The 24,594-nt window shown below is 41.5% G+C and overlaps 2 protein-coding genes across 8 annotated transcripts in view; one reads left to right on the top strand and one right to left on the bottom strand.

The window, feature by feature from the left end:
• Positions 1-12,859, top strand: part of DNAJC24 (DnaJ heat shock protein family (Hsp40) member C24) — a 38,809-nt gene extending 25,950 nt beyond the window's left edge. For 4 of the 7 annotated variants that reach the window (XM_050334885.1, XM_050334883.1, XM_050334886.1 and 1 more), the window contains exon 5: positions 446-1,474. In XM_050334885.1, the coding sequence (XP_050190842.1) occupies positions 446-570 (125 nt within the window). In that variant the 3' untranslated portion in view covers positions 571-1,474. Of the gene's footprint in view, positions 1-445; positions 1,475-2,257; positions 2,403-2,445; positions 4,734-7,777 lie in introns of those variants that run through there. The other 3 variants (XR_007631399.1, XR_007631400.1, XR_007631398.1) reach the window with 3 other exon arrangements.
• IMMP1L (inner mitochondrial membrane peptidase subunit 1) lies at positions 1,280-23,814 on the bottom strand. Its single transcript, XM_050334881.1, has 5 exons — positions 17,403-23,814; positions 16,550-16,638; positions 15,861-15,987; positions 5,819-5,929; positions 1,280-1,440 (listed from the first exon to the last, which is right to left on the bottom strand). Exons 1-5 carry the CDS (start codon positions 17,505-17,507, stop codon positions 1,372-1,374), a joined length of 501 nt encoding a protein of 166 aa, XP_050190838.1. The 5' UTR covers positions 17,508-23,814; the 3' UTR covers positions 1,280-1,371.
• Between the last annotated feature and the right edge of the window lie 780 nt (positions 23,815-24,594).

Raw genomic sequence — 24,594 nt, 5'->3', positions numbered from 1 at the left:
CCAGGCCTCTTGAGCATCTTCTTGCTCTTTCTGCGATGGCAGAATGCAGATGGTTCCATACAGGTTCTTTTTTATCCGAATGTGTTATTTCCATCCTTCTTATTGCTCTGTTTTTTCTCATTTACCTGAATGAAGAGCTGATTATTTGTCTGTTTTGGAAGCATCCTTGATCTGTCATATGTATGACACCCCTCAGTTTTTTCTTTTAACATCTGTCTGTCTCTCTGATGTGCACCTTGTTACCACTGAGGGGTTTTTTAAAGAGACTCCACTGCCCCTGGTTGTTTGGTGTACAGTAATTTTTCGAGCTACAGATGGCAGGTGCCATATTTACAACCCAGCAGCGGGAGGTTATTTGTAACTAAGAGCAGCTTTGTGATGAAAATCCAAAATAAGTCCTTGATTCTTCTCAAGCACTGAAGGCTCTTTTTGTTTCTTTTGGCAGATGAACAGCTCTACACGCTGTCCTGTCGATGTGGTGGGAGTTACAGTGTCTCCAAGAGTGAAACCAAAGATGTGTCTGTGGTTTGCTGTGACACGTGCTCGCTTGTTATCGAGATCCTTCAGTGACCGTTTAAAGGAAGCTCATGAACTGTTACAAACTTTGCAAGAGACTGGACAGACAAGTGGCTGAAGAAATCCATGTTAAGAAAAGGGGGGGCACTACAAGAACAAGTATGTTCAGGCTTAAAAATGACAGGTGCCTCTTTGCTGACACAGATAGATCTGCATTGGTGTTTTTCCTTCTGCAGCCAAAGAGCTCCTTACCAAACACCTCCAAACCTGGACCACTGGAATGTATCCCGTGATCTAAACAACGTTTCTTTTCCAGCAAACAACAGAGCAGATCTTCCCCTTTCAGCCTCTATCAGCTGTCCCTTGGGCCCTTCCTCTGAGGTTAAATCCTTTCCACAGCTCAGATGACAAAAGTCACTCAGGAGGCATAAATGTGAGAACACTTGGAAGATAATGAAGAGCAAGGTGCAGTAATGGGAAACAGGAACATTTTCTATTTATAAGGTAAAATATTTAACTTCACTGAATCCCCCCAAGGACTCGAGCCCAGGAAGGAGGGGCAGAGGCTCACACATGAACAGGCTTGGTAACAGTCAGTGCTAACCTTGGCTTGTGGTAAAACCCCAAAACTGTCTAATAAACCCAAGCACTCACTGTGGCTCACCAGGGGAAGCAGAGAAAGAAGCCTGTCGTTGTTGGTGATGACAGCGGTGTATCATTCCCACTTTCAAGTCAGATGTAATCTCAGGAAGATACATTTTTGTCAAGTAATATTTGTGTTTATTCTAAACAAAAATAGTTCCATTCATTTTAGTAGAAAATATTATGAAAACCAGCAAGAGTAACTTAAATCTTTTAATCATCAAGAAATCTGTGGCCGTTGGGGCTTGCACGGAGAAATCCAAAGTCATTCAGAGGCCAAAGCTGTAAAATAAAATACAGGAGATTTTAATCACAACTCAAAAGTTCAGAGTTTTCATTTGTTATTGTTGTTACTGTTTCATTAACAGCGTATTTTTTTACCTCTTTGGCTGACAGGGTAAAGAACTTTCCTCACCTGTGTGCTTCTCTTATGGGGAGTAATAAATCCTGTGTATCACAAGGAATCACAATCCACAGTGGCCAGAAACAACACTCATTTATACAGGGCATGCTTTGCTGTGGAAAGCCTCACCAATTTCACTGCTGTTTTCAGCAATGAAACTTGGAAATAATAAGGATGTTCCTAAAAAAATATCTTTCAAATGCCACGTTTTCTGGCTTGTAAACTTCTTCATGACTTAAACAACAAGGGATGTATTTTTTGACCCATCAGGGCGAGAAAAGAACACACTGCCACGCAAACACCAAACCTTGGGGGGAAAAAAAAAATCTATAGGCAAGTTTATACCATGCAAAGAGGTATAAAAGGGGTGGAGTCCCTGCCACCAGCAGGGCTCTTGACCAAGGGGCTCCTCTGAGAAGGGGGACAGTTATTTACAGAAGAGCACAACTCATGACCAAGCACAAGTGTCAGAGAATGCTGCTGACCAACAACCAAGCAGCTTCTCTCCAAAATAACTGTAGAGCTGTTCATAACACTGAGGGCTCCCAGGAGTGCTTGGCTCTGGATGTTCACTAATTGCAGGCAGGATGGTCTTGGATGGAAAAAAAAAAAAAAAGTAATAGGAAACCAAGGACGTTCTTTTACACTTTGTCCTTTGCCTCCCTTGCCTGTGTCTCTTCACACCCCCTTTCAAAGATGGCACGAGGGGATCAGCAGGAAGAAGGGAAAGATGCTGCTGAAGAATGAGTGCCCTCTGTGGCTCTAACCCCATAAAAACTCCACAGCCCCTGCCCAAGGTGAAGCAGCCTAGACAGAGAAGGATGATGTTCCTTGTTCCCACAGCACCTGTCAGTGAAATGTTCATCTTGCTCACTTTTCCTCAGCATCTGATCTCCAGGAAGGAACACAGTCACTGTCCAGGAACAGCCACCTGCTCTGTAGCTGAGTTCATGGAACAGCCCCAGCACAGGACTCTTTCCTGCTTTCTGTGTGGAGTGAAGAAGGAATTTTCTCATTTCAAAGAGGAAGCACAGTGCCAGGGTTCAATTATTTCTAACCCTGTGATTCATCCCCAGCACTGAAGACCATGACAGAAGGGGCAGAGAGAGAGTTAAGGACGGGAATGGCAGGACACAGCATCATTCCTGCAGCCTGGGACTGGGCACTGCTGGAAGCTCCCTGTGCTCAGCTGGGCTGGGCCCTGGGGGAGGCAGAAGGATGTGAGTCACTCTCAGGACCTCAAGTTCTGTGGATCAGGAAAAGGCTCAAAGCTCCCTTGTGGCAAGGACCTCAGAGAATACCTCAGAGAATACCTGTGGGTTTGGCATGTGCAGGTGGAGCATGAGGAACATCTGCTGCTACACAAAACCACAGAGGTAACACCTCCTCTCTGTGCACATCAGCCAGGGAGCTATTTTAAGGTCCACACAGCAACAGAAGGATATTTGTGATCCTGGTTAGAAGCAAAGCCCTGGAATTCAAGGCTGTCCAGAGGGCCTGTGCTGGCTGCAGGCTGGGTGTCGAGTCTTTGTTTGGCCTCGAAGGCAAACAGAAGCAAAAGGAAATAGAAATATCCCATATTACAAATCTAAGCTGATCTGAGTAAAGGCCTGGAGAGGGAAGTTTGTTAGGCCATTCACTACAGCACAAATCTCCTTTCAGGCAACTCAAATCACACCTATTGCAATTTGACTTTCTTGCAGTGAAAGGAATCAACTTTGCTTTAAATGCTGCTTTGACAATTTAGCTTCAATTTCATCACAGTAATCTTAGTGGTAGAGTTAGAAGGAAAATGGTGTTCTGTGTGCTCTGCCTGCAGGGAGAACCTGAGAAAAAATACTCATGGCTGGAAACGAGATGGAAACCCTTCCTCTGTGAAACAAAGACCTGCCACTGTGTCGTAATTCCCAAGTCCTTTAAAGTTATGACAGAAGTTGACTGTGACTTGTTCATTCAGACTGGCTATTCCAATTAGCAGCTACTTGGCCTCTTTGGTTTGGCCTACATAGATAGATCTGATCTGATGGACGGGGCATAAATGGGGCTAACTAGCTCTTTTGAAGATCCACCACAGGTCTGGTTTTGACATGGAGCCTAAACCCAGGGAATGCACAGGATATCCTACCTAGGACAGGATGAAGCGTGAGCTCTGTCAGAGTGGGACTCTCAGTGCTTTCACTGAATTTGCAGCTGCTTTGATTTCAGCAGCCCCTCACGGAATGGACTCGGCTCTTGGAGGGGCAGTGGACACGGTGGCACGGAGGGAAAGGAGCAAAGATGACCACATATTGTGATTTCCCTGTGGGGTAAATCTGGTGCACCAACAGTGACTGAGAATCTTCTGTCTAAACTTCACAGATAAAACATTTATGTTCTGCCAAGGACAGGCTGCCCAGACAAACTCGGGTTGGCTCAGCTCACTCTCTTCTGTTGGAATCCATGAAATTACTTCCAAATTAGCCTTGGGTTTGTTTGCGTCCTTTCCTAGAAATGTAACTTAGCACTGAAAGGCATCTGCTTCTCCAAAATCCACTGGATGATAAAGCCACAAAAGCTTCCATTCTGAAGGCAGTAAAAAAGTGTTTCATGAAGGAGAAGCCAAACCTCCAGACTCTGCACTGAAAGTACACACAGGTTTTTTGGCCAGTGGTCTCCTGTTTATCCCCCACCACGCAGACTGAACCCTGCTGCCTTTCACTGTGATGTTCAGCAGCAACACACAGTACCAAGACCACTGCACTCTGATGTGAATCACCACGAACAACCCAAACTAGAAACACTCACTTGAAGACTAAACTCATTTTTGCTCTTGTTAAGCACCATATACTTAAATCTCATGAAAACATGGATAATCACTACTCTATGCACCATCCTAGAACAACAGCAGTACAAGCTGGTTAAATAATTATGCTGATTAAGTATCAAGTGATTGCTGACTGTCTCTTTTAACACACAGTGTTCTGGAGTCCTAAAGCAGCACTTCAGTATTACTGCACACATTATCTGTGTGTAAGTTCCACTCATTTCACAGAGTTTACTCAGGGTTCAGTCCCGACAGTCACTTCAATAGTCTCTCAAACACCTTCCTTGTTGGGGCACAAGCTGGACACAAATCTTCTGCTGTGGAGAGATCCTGAGACTGATTCTGGCTGCCCCCATCCACAGGTTCCTGGTATGTACACTATTTGCCAACAGTCCCCTTCCAGCAGCAAAGAGCAGTTTTTCTATACCTGTACACCAGTCTGGAGAACTCTTTTCTCAGTCAGGTTAGTAATTACCACCATTTGTATCTTAGCAGTTAATAATCCCAGCTAAAACCTGGGGTCGTAAAAACAGCCCTGTCTGGAATCAGCGCTTTTCCCTCTGGTGCACACAGGAAGGCAAACAGGGCAGGGAAGGGACAGAGAGCCCTCAGTAAACACCAGGGAAGAGCTGGAGCAAATGCTGGCCAGGAAGAACAGAGGTCAGACAAAACTTGGCAGCAGGGCTGAGGGGGACATGGCTGAGGTTTATTGAGCCATTTCTGATTGTGGTCAATAGCTGCAAGGTTGGGGGCTTCGTTAAGTAAGCAAGTCCCAAACTGTGTTCATAAATACTGTAAGTTAAGAATATTGTTAAATTGGAAAGATCTGATCTTCCCTGTGCACGTGTTAAATTATGTTTTTTGTGGATGTGTTGAAATAATAGAGGAAACCTTTTTCTATTGGTCTGATTGAACAATTTAAAATCCAGCTTTCTAAAAGCAGGTGCATAAGTCTGTAATACATGCACCCTTCTTTCTTAGATTAAACTTTTTATTGAGAGGAGGTTGTGCTGGCTTCTCCTTTTTGGTAGAAGAGTAAATTAATAACGCAGATAATGTGAAAAAGTAATTTAGTGTGACATAAAACTGCAGAATTTCTGGAACAGGAGAAGGAACCATGGTGGTTTATACAGCACCACTCTGCAGAGGCAAGGATCAGTCTAAGGATGGAAGGTACATCTGTGCAGTAGGGTGGGTGTTTTTACCAGGTCTGGATTTGCCTGTGAAATAATTCATTCAGCTTTCAGAGCAGAGAGTGCTCAGTGCTGCTCACAGGTCCTCCCTCCAAAAAACACCACGGATCAGTTATCCTTTCACAGCAAGTGGCTGGTGTGTCCAGGCTTTCCTTTCCATCTGCTTTGGCCAGGCAGTTAAGGAGGCAATTTTCCATACCTAACACCCAGCCATTAAAAATGTACTGATGCACTACTTTTAGATACTGTAAATAGAGATACCTTAAGACAAATGCGTCCTCTTATCAGTCCGTAAGGAACAGGTCCGTAGCACCTGGAATCCGTGGAATTCCTGAGATTGTCACCTTCTAACCAAACATGTCCTTTAGGCACCTGTGGTCAAGCGAGATTGAAATGTTAAAAAGAGAACAGAACAGAATGGTAAGAAGCACAGTTTGCCTTACACCACCAGATTTGCTGATTTCTGAGCTCTGCATTTCATCACTGTGTAAATGAACTAATTTTTTTAGCGAATCCAGTAAGACACACTGCCAGGTTTGGAGGGATGAGAAGGAGTGCTCCAAAGTATCTGTTCTATCATGTGCTCGAAAACCAATGGTTTGCAACAAAAAATCCAAAATGAAGATGTAAGAGGTTAGCCCAATGTGACAGGGTCATTAATTTAATAGACTTCAAAAGAGGTCATTAGGATGTTGACTGAAAATCTGCCCTCCTGTCGCAGTAACAGCATGAACAGGGCAGCCACACACTCATCAACATCCTGGGGCCAGCACCAAGGCTAGACCTGTTAGTAGATTCATGATGAACTAACTGGTAATTGATTGTGACATCAATTACGAATAATCTCATCATTTTATCGGAGTAGGCTTGTCAAAGTTCTAATTAAGATCACAGTTCATTCTATGTGCAGGCAGAATCCACAACACATTATATTGCAATAATGATGATCACAAAACAGCAAATCCCTTTTTATAATTTGAAAATTAATGATGGTGACCTTATACTATATGACAAAGACCTTTCATTGCCCATATATATTATGCATTAACTATATTACATACCATGGATTCATGGCATTCACTGGCTGACTCAATGACAAAATGAGAAATAGCAACAGAGCTGTATTAGTCACCTAAATGAGAGTGTAAAGCTTTCATGTATGAAAAAAGTTGCTCCTGTAAGTCTTAAACTGAGATTTCTGCTTGGAAGGGAAAACACGTCATGTTTTCTTGAAAACATTTCAGATACAAATAACCTCTTATAAGTTACCAAATAAAATCCTTAATAATCCTAATTGGGTTTTGTTTCTAAAATTCTAAACCAGGCTGAAAATTCAAAAGCAGCAACATAATCTAGATAATATTTAACACGGACTTTAAACTAACATACATTTTTCCAAAACCAAACTTGAAACATTATTAATACCACAATTCAGAGAGAAAAAATACAGAAACTAGCTAAATAAATAAACAGATTATCTCAAATGGAACTCAGAGTTTGAGCAGTATAAACATGAATGTTTTGCAATTAAGCCACACAGGCTCATACATACAATAGTCTACACAGAGAGAATTCGTGGAGAAGAGACTAAACAAAATGTCAGAGGGCACAAACCCTTCCCTCCTTGTTGCAGAATCTACAGTGGAGCTGCAGACCAGCGATATGTCTAAATCCTTTTGAAACCTACTGGTCTCCTTGCAGAATGTCCTGGATAAAGGAAGGCCACCTCCTTTGTTTTAAACTGATCTGCTGGTTCAGTCAAGCTCCTTTACTTCTTGTTCTCCCGCTCCTTCCATCCAGGAATTCCAGATTCAGCTTGTCCTGTCACCTTTGTTATTTTGTAGGCTTATCAGATCGCTGGCACGTGCATGGAAGGCCTTCCTCTGGGAAGACCAGCCGGTTTCAGCTTCCTGACTTTGGCCCTCCTGCCACCCAAGCAGATTTGCAAACAAATAAACCAACCAGAAGTCAATTTAAAATAAATAAAATTTAAAAAGACTCTACCCAGAGCCAAAGGAACTGTGTGGAATACACAGCTCCTCACACGTGGACATATATTTTTGAAAGGTCTCTGTTTGAGGATGTACTGACTCCTATTTTCCTCCAAAATTCCATGGCACACACAGAGCCTATTTAGGATGCCAGCAGGTTAGTTGGATATTCATCTTCTTTGCAGTGTCCCCACCCTGTGTCCACACCTTACATGAGTTTGTTTTTCAGGTGCACACCACAGTACAGAGCAGTGTCCTGACCCTTCTGCTGCAAACTCCTGGTCCAGCATCTACTGGAATCACAAGCCATCCATCCAGCTCCAGTCACTGGGAAAGGCTATCCCAGCAAATACACCCGCAGGAGAAGCAGGAATTGCTATGGTAGGAGGAGGTTTTTTCGTTAAATACAAAAGGCAAACCAAGGTTAACGTTCCTTGTTACTGAAAAAGCATCACCTGGAATGCGCTCCTGTTCCACTCCCAGCCCTGCTGCTTCCTCTGCTTCCTCACTTCCCCAAATTCAAAGGCAGAATGGGAAGCTCATCTTTTATTACTTGAAATAAAGACCCACTCATAACTCAGGTATATCCAAACACTTCCTAGAACACTTCCCGTTTTTATTCCATGCTCCAGAAGTATGAAAAATACAATAAATTGCTTTTGCCAGTGATGGCATAACACTCCTTCCAACACTAGGAATAATTACTTGTCTACACAAGATGTTCACAGTTTGCATTCCAGGTGGAACATCTGCAGTGAAGCATCTTCCTACATCCTGAAATTCACCACTAAAGGTAACTTTTTCTCCATGGAGGGTATGACAGGCCCCTGTACCTCCGAATTTATCGTTCCTGTCACAATGTATGATCCATCTAGATGCACTGTAATACCTCTGTGTGGTGTCTGGCCACCATCTAGGCCCTTCACTGCAACCTAGAATTAAGACAAGCAACAAAAATCACAAGAATGACTTGAAAATGTAAAACCAAATACCAGTGACAGGCCATAACCACATCAGCGACCTCAGTGGGATTACTCACACTGAATAAAGTTCAGTTCGAGTATCAACCTCTGCAGGATCAGGAGCCAACCTGAAACACTGCAAAGCTGTGCAAGCCTAGCTGGAATCAGATACATTAACCAAAGGAAAAAAATGAACTGTTGAAAACCTGGTTTTTTAGTGAGAGTACATTAATTACACACCAATAGGCTGCTGCTGCTGCAAAAAACCCAGAGCCAAGGGAAAGCCGCTTGTGTGACAATTCACAGCGTTGCGTTTTGGTATCCACAGGACTCGGACCTCTTAGACCAATTCAAATGTATCCAAGGAGTACAGCTGAAATCACAGTTGCCACTACTGCACACAGAGGGACTGTGGATACAAAAACACAGCGGCAAATGGGAAATGGCAAAAGCATTAACTTGGGCTGGGCAGTGTTTCTGTTCTCCACACACACACAGGCCAGAACTGCCCTGTGAGTCTCCCAGGCCTCACGAGAGTGGTGGGTCACACGAGGAACCAGCAACTCCTCAGCAGGGCAGGTTTGTGCAAAAAGCCACCTCTGATTGTCTGCAGGCTCCTCCCTTTGCCTCGGCAACCCCCGTGCCTCTGGTTTTGTGCAGATTATCCGGGGATTTATTTCCAAGGAGCAGCAGTTCTCAGGCAGAACCGGTTGTCTGCGGGGCAGCTTATACGTGTGGGAATAAAGGACACCATCAGGCACGACTCTCCCCTTCTCGCTTCCCAGGCTCCAGCTCAGGAGCAGACAGACCAGGAGGGCAAGAGTATCCCTGAGAACAACTGAGCTTGAAGGAGGAGCTCAATTCTCTTTCACCTCAGATAAATAAACACCTTTCACTGGGACATTCCGGCTAAATTTGCAGAGCTGTGGCCATTTACTCAGTGGCGCAGTTAAAGTGGCAAGACTGAAGTAACAGGGCAGGTATCTGATGCAAACCTACTGGCATAAAACATTAAAGACATGGGGAAGTGGGATCAGCAAATAATTATACTCTTCTGGTAGCTTTTAGTGACACCAAACTTTTTTTCTTTTGATTGCTCTCACTGTCCTCAAAAGATAAGAGCCCTGCGCCGCATTAACCGGCATACCAGAAAACTGCAAATAAAATTAACAGATTGAATTGTCTGCCTCAAGAACACCCCCAAACCCAAGCAAATGCAACCAGGCTCCTGTGGTTTGGGTTTTTTGTTTGGGTGCAGTTTTTGTTTGTGATTTTAGGGGCCGTATAAACACAAATCCCTCGCGACCTCAAAGCCCATCGGCACGTACAGTCAGCTGGGAGCAGACGAAGCTTGAACTTCCCTGAGGTCACAGGTATTCCCATCACCTCCAGCAATATCAAAGTTTCAAACTTAAGAAGAACTTTTAAATCACTGCCATCTTTTCTTTTCAGTTCAGAGGCTTCCTTCTTGAGCTACGATAAGAACTAATCTCGGTGCTGGACAAAAGAATCAAGACTGCAAGTTCTCATCTATCCCTGCTAAGGTCTATTTAAGTGCCTCCTACTTTGGTACGAGCAACAAATGTAATTGCTTCGTGGCCTGCGGGTGTTCACTGAACAAAAGGAGCTTTTGTGAATAAACCACAGGTGTTACCTTTCTTGATTAAAGTGAAATATGATGAAAGATTCTACAATATCGAATGACAAATTTACTAACTACTGATTAAATTGCCTTATTTAAGTAAATTGCATCTAGTTAGGATAAAATATACACCATAGAAATGCGGGAGTTTGTTTTATCGCTCTATACTTAAAGTCTCACATAACTACTCCTTAATCCTTTATTTATTAATTCAGGACCAAGACTGAATAATGCTTAACAAATCCTTTTTTTAATGATCCAGTTGCTCTAGGCACTGTTTCTGTAGGCTTATCATAAATGTTGTTCATATTAAGGTTGCCATCTGTACAAAACCCAACAACATTAATTAGCATTTGCAAAACCAGCACAAGCATTTACATTTACTTTTTTGTGCTGAAAAAGCTACGGAATTGTAGCACCCACACTGGAACTTAAAACACATGTCAAATCCACATCTTCTGTGTATCACTTAAAGGCTGAAATACTGGAATTTAATAATTCGAACACTTGCAAGCTTTGTTTACTTTACTTCCATAAGTATTCTCATATGATCTAAACCATACTGTTAAACACACAGGTCTGAATCAGCCTGAAAAGCTACATATCTGATTTTTTAAAATCTCTAGCTGCAACTCTAAATGGGAATTATGAATCTAGCTACATTTAGGAACTCCTGAAAAAAAATCAGAATACGTCAGTGATTCATCACTCCAGACTATTAATTAGCTTTCTAGATTTACAGAAGAGCAGTATTTTGGAAGAAAACATTGATTGCAGATCCAGCAAAGATTACTTAGCAGTTTGCACAGACCTTTCTCACAGCAATAATTAGGAAGGATTTGATTCTTTTCTTCTCCAGAAACCAGATGATGTAACAGGGTCACCCAAAACACAGGTTTGAGAACAATAAAAAAAACCAACCCAGTGGGTTCAAACCCCAAGTGGAACTCCCTGGTTGGTTTCATCATCCTGAGCAGCTCCTGAAAAGTTATTCCTGAACTCTGAGCGGAGGATCATGAAATCCCAAAGGTTCAAACCGATCTGACCAGCACAGACAAAGCTGTACTCTGCATTTCCATAGAGCAAACACATCTAGTGCTAGAAAGTCAGAAAGGAGTCACTTGGAACGATTGTCCCTCACAATCAGGGAGGGCATTTCTCTGAGGTTTTGGTTCAGGCATGAAGTGGCTGCACGGAAGCAGCGGGGCAGTGTCAGAGCTGCACTTGGCCTGCACTCAAGACCAGCTGATAGTGCAGCTGCCTCCTCTTGGCTCCGACTGGGGGAGAAAGAGCTGTTGGAGAAGGATGTGAGAGACCTCGGGGAGGGCTCGCTCTCTGAGGAGCCTCTCTCTGCTGCCCCGTGCCCAGGCCATGGTGCAGGCACTGCCCTCCTCCTGAGCACACACTGAACCCAAGCCCTGCTACTCGGGTGCTCTTGAAATACCAAAACCAAAACTGCAAAGGTGCAAAGGCCAATCCACAGAAGAAGAGCACAGAAGCAGCCCTGGAAATATTGGGAAGTAGGTTGGTAAAATTCTTTGTGTTTCTTTTCCCTTCAGTAATTTAGTTTTGACAAATCAGAGTTTCGATCTTTAATTACTTCTCGGGCATTTCAAGATTAGCTTGAGTCATGAACTCTCTGCTGGGATATGGAGTGATCTGCAAACTGGACAGGTTCTGCAAACCAAACAAATATTGCAAATCAGTCCTCCTCTCCCACCAGACATTTAGCACAGCCACTGGTTAAAATTATGGCATAACTTTCTCTCAGGCCTCTGGAACACTAGAACTAAGGAGAAGGAAAAAGGAAATTTCTTACTCCATCTCCTGATCAGCAACAATTAAAACTGACTTTACTGACGTACTAAATCATGAGGGTAAATCAGCTATTAAGATACTCAGAACAAAGCAAAAAGAACTAGAGTTTTGGTAAGTTTATTTTTAACTGCTAGTCAGGATATTTTAAAGGGACTGAGTGCCCTAAAATACGAACTCCCTTCTCGGTGTACCCAAACCTGCAGAACTCTCTAGCAGTGATGATGGTGTGGTGTTTGCACGGTGTTATCCTCAGTACCCACGCAGTATTCTCACAGCACGTGACAAGGACTGTGGAAGAGCGAACAGTGCCGTGCAGGAGCACTGGTGTGATGTGCAAACACGGGGAGATGCATTATCCTGGGAGCGGTGTTAGCTCTGGAGCACAGCACAGGATGCAGGGATGCCATCTCCGCAATGAGCCTCCTTTTAGCACAAGGTAAACACACCCCCCCTCAGCCCCTCTGCCAGCATTAGTGCTGAGCTGTGATTGATCACCAGCACAGGGTTGCTGAGATATGGATTTGTATCACGGCTTTTTATCACCAGGACTTGCAAAAGGCAGTTCCTTATTTACAGACTCCGGCTCTATTAAGTGACATTATTAGGGACTACTTTTGTTTAAGTGACACAAAGGCTGAGCATATTGGTGGTTTATGACATACAAGCTGTTTTAATCTGATGGCTTCCCCCTCACTTTTTCAGCTTGTAAATAGGAGCTGCAGCACAAGAACATATGGCACTAAAGAAATTAAAGCTAAAGTAAATGGCATTAAAACAAATTCAAATATAACAATAGGATACTTGGTCTGAATTATAAACCTGGATCTGTATTAAGACTTTTCAAAACAGGAGATAAAAGGCTAAATATGAAAAATAACCTTTCAGCTGTTGGTTTGGGGTTTTTAAATACCATTTCAGGGGTTTCCTGTATTAGTTTCCTTATTAATCCTCATTATTTAGTTCTTACTGTTAAATTAACAAATCAGTAAAGATATCTTTTAATAATTGAAACTAGGTCTGAATACCTCATTCCTAAAAATGAGTTGTGAACCTTTTTAACTTTTGGGTTCTATCACATTGCTTCTGATATAGTAAAAATACATTAGGCATTCTTAAATGTTTATTACAGCAAACACACTTGCCTGTATTTATAAATGTTTATAAAAACCAAAAGAGCCCAGCAAAGCTGCCAGCCTAATGCTCACATTGCATACCAGACATCAGCAAAAAGGACAACTACGTTTTCTTAACTGTGTAATACTATAGCAGCTTAATCAGAAAAGGAATTGCATTATACTTTTCATGCAAAGAGAAAGATTTCCCCCATTATTATTCCACAGCCAAAGTGCAACCTCTAGCATATGAAGCATCCTGCACCATAAAGAGTCCAAGGAGAAGACATTTCTTATGTGCCTAAACTGTAATTTAGGCACATGGCTAATTTATACTAATGAGTTTTATATAACAACTTCAGTTAAGAATAGCAGCAAAAGTGTTTTTCATACCACTGTTAAGACCTTCACATAATCACCACTGCTATACTGCATTTCTACTCGAACTGAAATACCTCTTTTCAGGACAACTTATTCAACTCATGTATGATTTTGTTTCATTTTTATTATAGCCTGGAAGGTTGGTTTGTTGTGTTAGGTTGTTCTGTTGTTTGTTTGTTTGTTTTCAATCTACAGGTTGTTTGCAGCAAAAAATATCCCATCTGTGTAATTTTACAGAGAGCATTTCACCCTCAGCTGCATTGAGTACATTGCTCTGACATTATTCCACCATAAAACCTACCCACCACCAAAAACCTCCAAACCTGACCAAACACCAGCACAGAATGAGGCAAGAGGTTTGAGCTGCCTAAATTGGTAATATTTCTGCCACCTGATGCTTCATGTTTACTGTAATGGGTCTGACAGACATGACAGTAACCATTCACCACCACTACCCAAAAAAAAGGAGACAAGCAGTCAAGGAAAGCTGAGCAGCTCACAGTAATAAAAACAAGGAATCCTCTGACCTCACACACTTTGGAGTCACAGCATTCACACTCCACTTGGACATTTCTCATTTGGGAAAAAAAAAAAAAAGCAGTTAGTAGCCAAATAAGAACAACAAAACTCATGACACTTCCTAGGCTTTGCTGCAGTGGCACCAGGCAGCACTCCTGGCCATTTGGAATCCTAGCTGAGGCCTCTCCTCAGATTGGGCAATCCTTTTTTTCAAAAACCTGACTCAGGCAAGAACCAACAAAACAAACAGCCAGTTCTCTGTGCATCTGCTGCTGTTATTTGCTTTGAGGAATTCTTGTGTTTGAATTCAAAGTGCCCAGCACAGCGATTCACTAAAATAAGGAATGTGATCAGGTAATTGCCTAAACACAGACACATATCTTTCCCCCTCCCCAACAAGAACAATTAGTGAATAATTCAGCCTAAGCTATGAACATAAAGTGCAGATATCTATGTTGAGAATATGCTCTTCTGTAAAGGAAGTGTCTCCTGAACAGATGGGAAGATCTACCTTTTCAACCACTAAACACAGGAGGAAAACAGATATGCAGCAACAATGAAAGCATTTCCATTTAGATCCTTTCTCCCCCCATGGATACAATTTATGATGGAAGAATTACAAAAGCTCTGCTGTATTTCCATACATTAGCTTGTATGAAAGCAGGAAATGGACTCTGCATTCCCCATCCACTCCTTCTCCCTACATTATGGCTTAAAACTGGAGATGAGGAATCTCACACCCAGGGCAGAAATTGCTGTGCTGGATATTCATCTGGTTACTCCAGGGCTTCCAGAAAAGCTGACATCCTGTTTAGTACCAATCTTTCCCGAACTTCCTTCTCAGGACAAAGACAAGTGAAGAACAAGATGCTCAGAGAAACTCAGTTTGTGTCTTCTGTCAGTCGTACAGAGAATTCAGTTCAGGTTTCCATTTCAGGTTGGTCTGCTCTGGGAATTTCATATTTCATTGCAATGACCAGCTCCATCAGAGCCAGAGAATTTCTTCAGCTTGGTAAGAAAGGTGGCTTGGTGCCCTTTGGGGTTTTTTGTAGATTTTTCCTTGGTTAAACAGTTAACACAGTTTGATTTATGGAAAAACTAAATGTTCATCTGCTGGCTCCACAAGCTGCTGAACAGAGGTAATGGTCAAACACACTTTTGGGACAAGAAAAACCCTTTTTAAAGGGTTCACATTTTTCTGTGATCATGATTCCTGATGATTTTTCTAACGACAGCCTAAAAAGAAGTTGCTGAAAACACTTGTCACAGCTCTTTCCAAGCTTCTGTGAGGTGTATCTGCAGAAGGACAAGTGAGCTTTAAGGTTATTTCCCCCTTTTAATTTCATCTTGTTAGGAAACAAGATGAAACTTTTTGGACAAGTTAAAAAAATTACTGCTTTTCCAACCATACTGGGGAAAACTAAAATATTATTACATTGAAATACAGAGACATACACCAAAGTGTGATTTTGAAAAAAATCCCACAGCTATTGCAGAGGCAAATATTCACTTCTTAGCACTTAAAATACATGAACAGTTATGCCTGAAGAACAAGCCCTTGAGTCTGCCACCTGCACTGCACTTTATGCAGAGAATTTCAGAGTATTCTTCCAGGGAAGAAGACCTAAGCAAAGGGCAGAGCAAAAAGATTACCTGCCCACACTTCCTACAGAGACAAAAGGCACGGAGAGAGGCAGCTTGCCATACACAGAGTTTAAAATGACAACATTTTACTGTACATACACAAGAAGAAATAATAATTTATGAATGTCATCATTTATGATTTATGACGATACTCAAATATTGCAAATCCTTTGCAGACTACCAGGCCTACTTAAGTAATCATTAATTTACAAAGCAAGAAACTCTAATACTTACATAGCTGTGACTCTTGAGGAAATCTGAAGGGTTGCTTGTGCAGACTTTATCCCCTTCCAAGCCAATTACTCTTTTACAGATATTTGATTTGGGGTCATTTGGGCTTTTCACAATCACAATATCTCCTCTGAGATGAAAAAAAAAACAGAAACAAACGGAACAACTCTTAAGTACAAACTGTTTGGCTGAGTACAAGAGCATCAGTGTGTATGTTCCAAACACATCCAGGCAAATATGTTCCCTTCTGCTTAAAATTCTTGTCTAAAATTTAGGTTTCTTCGGTTTTACTCAGGGTGTAATTTTACACAGAGTTCTAAAAGCGACTTTTTGTTAACTTAGATTGTTTATGAAACATTTAAGACTACAACCTAAGGACAGTAATACCTATAGCTTGCTTCTCAAGTGAGACAAAAATGCTTGGAGGAGAAGTTACAGTCCCACAATAGAACCACTTGGGGGGGAGGGAAAGGATTTTCTCCATTTTTTGGACAGAGGTGTAAAAGTGACATAGATTTTATCCTAAATTAATTCTGACAAGCTGTTTGATGGGCTGTATGTGCTGATAACTTTAACCTCCATCAAACACAAGTTACCATTCAGAAGCACAAAAATAAAGGAAAAGTAAAGGGCAGATGGAAGGTGGTTACTGGCAGGCTCTGGCAAAGGGGATGTAAAATCCAGGAGCGTACTTTCGGATGCAGTAAAAGTGGCGGCTCAGGTTCTCCGAAAACACAATATCAGAATTTTGAATGGTTGGTTCCATTGAAGGTCCAGAACACTGAAAATCAGAAATGAATGAGAATAAGATTACTATTGCAAATTATTTTTATCCGGAATACATTAATATTTAAATTATTTGCTAATAAATTCGAAAAAGATAATGTAGAGAACAACTGAAAATTGAGATCCTCCAAGGAGTGTGATACATCTAAAAGCTGAGCACCTCTAACTGTGTCACAGCTCCACATCTGCTTGGGGTTGGTCCTGAACTGTGCTGGGTGCCACAGGTCCCTACGGATTCATTTCAGCACCTAAATCTCTAAGAAATTACGAGGAGCAGCACTCAAAGCTCTGCCTGGCTACCCCTTCCTTCAGCCTCTGTAGAACAGAATCATCACAGAGGCTGCAAGAGCAGCTCACAGCTGTGACCAGCAGCAGCATCTGCTGGAAAAGGGCTTGGGGAGAAGGGGGAAGAAGCACAAAACACCCAGAAATGTGGCCAGAGTTGGAAACAAGAGCATTTCCCGTCGGTGGCTCCAGTCTTTCTTACAGGATGTACTCTCTGCAAAATGCTTAACGATAGTTTCCCCTTTCCTTCAGTGATGGCTCAAGCAATAAGGCATCAAGAAATATGAACGCCTAAAGTAGAAATAACTTTCATAAGGGCTGGACCTGACCCCCAAAAAAACAGGCATTTACTAATCACGCCCTGAAACTGCTTCCAAGAGAACTGAGAAACGTGAAATACCAACACGCTCGCATAAAACAATTCCAGTCTCACAGCTTCATTTTCTTCAAAACGTCAGGAAAATGAAATGTTACCACGACAATCCCTCCGAGGTACTCGAAGGCACAGTGTGCTATGCAGCCATACTGCACAGTGTAGCCCAGGAAGCGGCAGGTTCTCCCTAGGGCATCGCGGAGCATCCTCCAGCGTCCCGCCGGTCAGCTGGGCCCGGCCTGCGGGGGACCAGAGCAGCGTCAGTCACCTGGGGACGAGCCATCTGGACATTTACAGACCCACCTCGTGCATCGAACAGGAGCATCGAGAGAACAGTGTAATAACACCAGCAGATGATCAGATGTATCTGAAGAGGTGAATGCAGCCGAAGCTCAAGTGCCATCAAGAGGTTTTTCATTTGCCACGCGCGCCCTTCCACAGGAAGAGTCGACGGACCCCTCTCACCAGCTTGGTACATTCAGCTGGGTATATTGTGACTCAGATGCAGTTATTTGTTAAATAACACCTCATGGAGTTGTTTTAATCATGTGAAGACAGTGAAACTTAGATTGCTGGTTTTTTTAAAGCACCAAACCACCTGAAGCGACTCAAGCAACTGAAACTACATTCACAGAAAACTGGAGTAATCAAACAGTCAACAAAACCAACCTGAAAATCAATCCGGTGAAAAAAAGCTTGAAGAACTAGACAAAGTAAGGATAATGGAGTCTTGAATGGCTCGCCTGAGTAAGGCTATCCTAGAAAAAGTTAGGATATCTGATAATTCTGGTGGCAATATGCTCCATTTAATAATGAAGTAAAGACATCCCCTTCTATATTTCATGACGTTTCACTAATCAAAGACAGGAATTTAAAAGGGCACAGCTTTATTTGCATAACTCTTACTAGAAACATGTTACAGGTGAGAAAAGGAAGGTGGAGTGACAGCAGATCAATTGGAATTGCACAACCAGTGTGAATTTATGACCACAGCTATGCTTTGAGAGAAGTCCATCATCGATACTTCCTAACAGCAGGTGCTAGAGAGGCAGCCCCACACTGCTTCTCAGTTCAGACACAGAAATACTGCACAGCCATCCTGTATTTTTGCTCCAAGCTACTCAGAAACCTTATATTCACAAACTGAAACTGTACAGAGTTCAGGCACCTGTGGATATTACAGGTAAAAAGGAATTTTGTCCGTTTGTAAATGTGGTACAAAGGGGGTTTTTTTTTAAATGTTCAGGCTTATCAGATTTCATTTCAATGATAAAAAATTCTCAGCTTTTATGTAAGGCTTTTGATCACTACTCGAGAAAGTTAATTTCAAATTGAGGCACGTATATACATAATTACATACAGTCTGACCCTGACAAGGTAACTGCAGAGGATGGGAGGGTGTTTTGAATGTTAAGGTTCATCTTCAGACGTCATTCCACAGAATAACTACAATCCTGAAAGCTTCCCTGGAGTTTTAAGTAACGGCTTCTAGTTAATAAGTGAATGTTGCAGCAAGAGAAAGCCCAGTAAAAAAAACCCACCACAACAAACTAGTTTATTAAAAAAAAAAAAACCAAAAATACCCCCAAAAAATTATCTTAAGCATCATGAAAATATAACTGTTTCCTCTGCAAACTTTGTATCAGTCCATTTTTGAAACAGTACCATACTGTTTGACCACAAGAAGGAAAACAGCTGAACGTTTTTCCACATCACAGTTTTCACACAAAGTGCCATCAGCAGGCAACTCCACCAGATTGAGCATAAGACCATTAAGCACAATAAAACAAATTATTTAAGTCACAGGCCCCTTGAAAACTTAATGGATCAGTTGGATAAACATCCTTATCACAGAACTAGTGACCTAAAACCTATTGTAATTACTTCCAGGTACTACCTACTATCCTATAGCAGGTAGCTGAAAAATTTATACTGGAAGAGATACTGGTTTTATGCTGAACATAGACATTGATTAAAAAAAGATTACACTCCATATTTATCACAGAGAACACAATTTGGTTATTTTATTAGAACAGTATAGTTTATCCCCCGCAGCAAATAAAATGCAAAATGCAATTACTATTGTCTTCTGTTCCCTTTTCCCTTACATAGCCCGTGCTTTCATCATTTGGTTTTTTTGTTTGTTTGTTTATAAAATTAATCACAGTTAGCAGGGCAGAAATCACTTTGAGCCTCATGAATGACATCCAAGAGATGGGAAAGGATTAGTTCTCAGTCGCTGCCAGTTATAGCGCCAGGTGGCTTTTTCTGCAGTGAAGGTGTTACCGATAATCCCATTACATTGGTACTAAATCTTGCAGACATCAAAATTATCACCAAGGTTCCTTTTCATCCCATCCTTTCCAAATGACTGGAAGTCGCTTCACCTGAAAGAAGTCAAATCCACATGCAGCTGCTGTTTTAGCAGCCAGCGGACTCCCTGAGAATGCCAATCGTGATCCAATTTCGCTGTGCTGGTGGCCCCCTATTCCCTGTCCAATAATACATCTGTTAAAAAATCCTACAGCTACAAATCAAGTTTAATCCTACCAGGGACCTCATGTTGGTCTTGTCTTCCAAAAAGGCAGCAGGTTTTGCCGCCTATCTCTGCTAGTGTCTGGGGAATACTCTTTAAATCCCAGCTCTACTTAGAAGAATAAGCTAAGGATCACAAAACATGACCTCAAAAACCCTGATATGACTATATTCTGACCCAGAGGCATTCATTCTAGGTGAAGATTAGAACTTTGCATAATAAGATTACACAGCAAGTGAATGATATCAAGGGACTATCCATATGCAGCCGCCTGGTTTTCTATAGACAGCCTGTGCTCTGCAATATGCAGTGCAGACGAAACAGAGCTCGGGCTTTCTAGCTGAAATAAAATAGATTCACATAAATTAGTTGGCCATTTCCAGATTCCTAAATCCCCTATTACATCTTTTATTGACAGCTCCTGTGAGGATAGCACAAATGGTATTCTCTTTGTACTCTTTGCTTCTGTGACGCTCACGCTCCGAGGGAAACGCACGCAGGTTGTCCAGAAATTACCATCTTGTTTGCTGTAATCTTGGATTACAATGAACTGTGTACATAATAAAATTAGGAAATCAATGAGCAGATTTATCATTTCCAGAAAACCAGTGGCACTGTGTAAGGCAGTTTAACATATGGTGCCAAATTTTTAAATACAGGAAAATCGAAGTTGCAGGCACTGGAAGTGCGGTTAAACAAATTCTTGGACTTGATACTAAATGGATTTTTCCCTTTCATAAAAAATGTCCAGTCACATTTGCTTTATGTAACACTTCCCAATTCTGGAATTTCACTGCATATTTAGTGACAGTTTATCAGTTTTTCCTTAGATAACAAACTCTCCTCCTAACATTCTCCACTTCTTACCAGACACCTTTCTCTACACCAGGCAATCCCATAACTCGCACCATCTCTTTCTCACTGAGTTACTCTGAGATTATTACTTTTAAAAAAAAATGCAAAAACCCAAACCAAAGAAAAAAACTGCACACTGACTGGGCCTTTCAAATATTTATGTTTGAGCTGTTGTTTACATTAAACTATTATTTTAAAACTTCTGCATGAAATTAATGTTCTAGGTGCTAGAATAGTGACGGATGGATATATTGTTTATCAGGATTCTTCCCATATCAGACACATAATAAATACAACATTCTAATTACAATCTGAGGATTCCAAACATCAAAGCAAAAGAAGGAATAATTTTCAAGAGGTCTTTCAGTGCTGAAGATCAGACAGAACTTGCTTTGTATTTCCAGCTGTTGCGTTACTCTAGAGGAAACGCTGGATTAGGTCTGGCAAATCTGCAAAAGCTTGCTGATATTCTGGGAGAGATTATTTTCACACATTATCTCTACTAGGCACTAACAGTTTGTCTCCATCAAGTGCTCCTCCATCTACTGACAAGGAGTTCAATCCTGTAAATGTGAATTTCCATAGCACAATTCTCTGGTGTTAAATAACCAGACAGTGCCTACGTAAGAATGAGCAATTTTTCAAAGCGGATTTCAAGCAGTTCTCACTGGTTCTATTTACCTTTGGGAAGCAACTCCTAACAATCCCCCAACCCCTGTATAAAACGCTGTGTTAGTGGCCAGATGCATCCCAGGGCTTCTCTCTTCCTCTGGAGCTCCACACACCCATCTTTGCTGAACAACAAATCCAGAGAGCTGAGCAAAGGCGTGGTCACACACGGCAGGTCTGAGCCTCTCCGGGATGATGGAACATTCAATTTACAGTTTTCTGTAACAATGTCAAAGTTAGGACGAACACCAAAGGTCTGACAGACATCACAGACACCCTCCTGGTAACTGAGAAAATATCCCATGCCTGTGTCACAGGGGTCAAATAACTGTATTCTGAGCTACACTTGTTCATCTTAAACTTCAATATATTCACTTTGTTGAGACACAGACTTGCAGCCTTTGAAAATTCATTCAGTTTAATAAGACAAGGAGTTACAAGTCCAGTTTTCACATTAGGCACTTAAAATCTACAGCCCTACAGAACCCGACGTTGCCCTTGGCTCACACGTCCTCTGCACTTCCAGTGCTGACACACCTTGAAGAAACATGAAGGTATTTTTGGGAATACTACTAAGAACAGGGAATAAAAGAGGGGTAAGTAATTCCCCCTCTTGTTTGACTGTAAAAAAACATCAGAGACACCATCAGGAGGGCTGGTTAGAAAGAAACAACTGTCTCAACCTTATCCCCAGTGCTGGGGTCAGACAGAATGGCATCATTGCAGAGGACTCCACAGTGGTTTGCGAACACAGAAGTCACACAGTATGGGATCTTAAACACTAAATCAAAGCTGGCAGATAATTAAACTATAGGAAAACCATAAAACATTTGAAAAAATACAAAAGCAAAAAACAAGAATAGATTTAGCACTGTCAGAAAATGTAACAGTAACGAAGAATCCTCTGTATGTTCATCAATAACTCCCAGTTTCGAGCACCACCTTCTAATGAAATACCTTATGTACACTCTATGTTAATAATTCTGTTAAAAAACAGGAGAAAGCCAACAGTCAGAAAAAAAGGTGCTCAGTATTTACATTTTCACATCACCTGAAGAAAAATGCAAATCAAGTGCCTGTCACTACTATTACTCTACCAAAATTTTGATGGCTTTCCCAGAGTGCTTTTAGTTACAAAGTTCTAAATACACACACATACATGGATTCAAGTACTTTTTTTCAGAGCAGAATTGTATTTCATGTGAGTTTATGCAGTAAAAATAAACTGTAATCAGGACTTTTTCTCGTTGCCTAGTAAAATTTTATTAGTTATTTCTGAGCTGGTTTAAAACACAAGTTCTGTAGGGTCTTCTCCACTTGCAAGATACAAGTATAAAAAAAGTTCGAACCATCAAATAGATGAGTGCAATGATATTCAGTCTAAGTTAATCCCCAGACATCCAAATCCATGAATAAAAATTCATCAGTTTTAAATACACTGAGCCTATTAAGCAAGAACAAAAGCATATGCACAAAAGAGCTTTTAATATATTTCAAAGCCCACAAGAGCCGTGGTCTCATTAAAATTATAAATTACACAAACATGGAATAGAGATCCGAACTGCGGCGCAGCTAAGCAGATTACAGCAAACCCCGCGCTCCATATGATAACACACCACGGCCCTCCCAGATGGGGGCTTGGAACAAAAAAGGCCATCGCTGCAGCGAGGGAAAAACCTCCCTGTGATCTCTGCTCTCTGTGCAGCAGATGACAGCCAAAGAATATGTTGATTATTCTGTTTGTGCCGCTAAGCTTGTAAGGTGGAATGAAAGCGATATGATCTACGGTGAACCCCGTGCTAATGTGGTTGCCCCGCTCATAAATAATATATGGAATTTGTTCTGAGACTTAGCTTTTTTATCTGAGTTCCAGGTTTTAAACGCACGGACTAAAACAGAAAGCCGGCACAAACTGGTATTTAATTTGATGGTTTAAAGTAAAAGATAGAGCTGACACAACAATAAGTGAGACTACTACTACTACACTGACTACTCAGTGAATCAAATAGGTAGAGGTGCCTTTTTCCAATGACATGCTGAGGTGCAGAGAACCTGCAAGGCACTGAGCACACTCCAGCCCCACAAACTGCACTGCCACTGACCCCAAACACAGCACCAAGCAAGGCCTTTATGGCTTATTTTACCACCCCAAATTCAAATTTCAAATGAGGACACAAGTAGTTGTAAAGCAGAAGAACAGTACAGAAAACAATAATTGTATAACCTCACTAATATTGTATCTCCCTGAACTGCCTTCTTAAAAACTCTTTAAGTTTTTAGTAAGTGATCAGATGTTATTTCATCCAAATTTACTAACTTGGTTTGTCCCAAAAGCACAGAATTTGGCTTGCCCTTCCTTCCATTAATACACTGCTTTTCTAAAAGGAAAATCAGGGGCTGGTCACACAGCTCCTTCCACAGGCACTTTGTGCATGCTGAGAAGACTGATGATCTTCCTACAATTTAATGTTTGTGACTAAAAAAGCTCAATTACCTTTCTTCCTTTGCTAGGGACAGTGTCACAGCTCTGAATCACAGAAATGATGAAAATATGGCTACTGATGACATACCCACGTTCTAATGAGCCTTAAGACTAAAAATTCAGATGAATTATTCTCCCACTGCAGTGAAATAACACATGAATACTATTTTCATACAGAACCAAGACAGGACCTTGAAACAATCACCACGACCTCAGGTGCATCCATTTACACCACAGTGGTAAGTTATTCTGTAGTCACCAGTTACAGTACTGTCATTTTTAGGACCTTGATGATATTTAAGTTTCTCTCAATCTGTTTCAGCTTCTAAAACTTTAAATGTTGATTTATTTTTATTCCTCTTACCAATGTAAGAGGCAGAGTTCCACAGCTCTATGGGATTACTGACTGCAGCACATCCTGGTCCATCCCCCCCTCTGTGGATGGTCCCACTCCCATGGAACCAGAGGGAAGCCCACTGGATATGTCTGAATGTTCCAGTGACTCTGCAGGAGTTTGTCCTCAGTGAAACCTGAGGGTTGTACAGTTTTGAAGCCACTGGCCAATATCCCTACTTGGGAAAGCCAGCAGGTTTCGGTAATATTATACTGTACAATTTCATAATCTGAAGCTATAGAAACATTAACTAACTTCTTAAATGATTTATTGTCTTCAGCACTTACTACTCTAACCCATGGCTCCCAATTTACTTCCATTGTAAAAGAGCTGTTTAAATTTGACACAGGTTTAAAT

Source organism: Myiozetetes cayanensis, unplaced genomic scaffold, assembly GCF_022539395.1.
Source record: "Myiozetetes cayanensis isolate MyiCay16 unplaced genomic scaffold, myiCay2020 scf6-25, whole genome shotgun sequence".
Lineage (NCBI taxonomy): Eukaryota > Metazoa > Chordata > Aves > Passeriformes > Tyrannidae > Myiozetetes > Myiozetetes cayanensis.
Note: the sequence above shows the minus strand (reverse complement) of the source record. Positions and strands in the feature narration are given on the sequence as shown.

What these genes read in the sequence shown, in the direction of transcription:
- IMMP1L (XM_050334881.1), bottom strand. Translation starts at nt 17,507, where the DNA reads ATGCTCCGCGATGCCCTAGGGAGAACCTGCCGCTTCCTGGGCTACACT. An exon ending in CACTTTTACTGCATCCGAAA is followed by an intron (nt 15,988 to 16,549) that starts GTACGCTCCTGG and finishes TTTTCATCTCAG; the next exon opens with AGGAGATATTGTGATTGTGA. An exon ending in GAGGACGCATTTGTCTTAAG is followed by an intron (nt 1,441 to 5,818) that starts GTATCTCTATTT and finishes TTTATTTTACAG; the next exon opens with CTTTGGCCTCTGAATGACTT.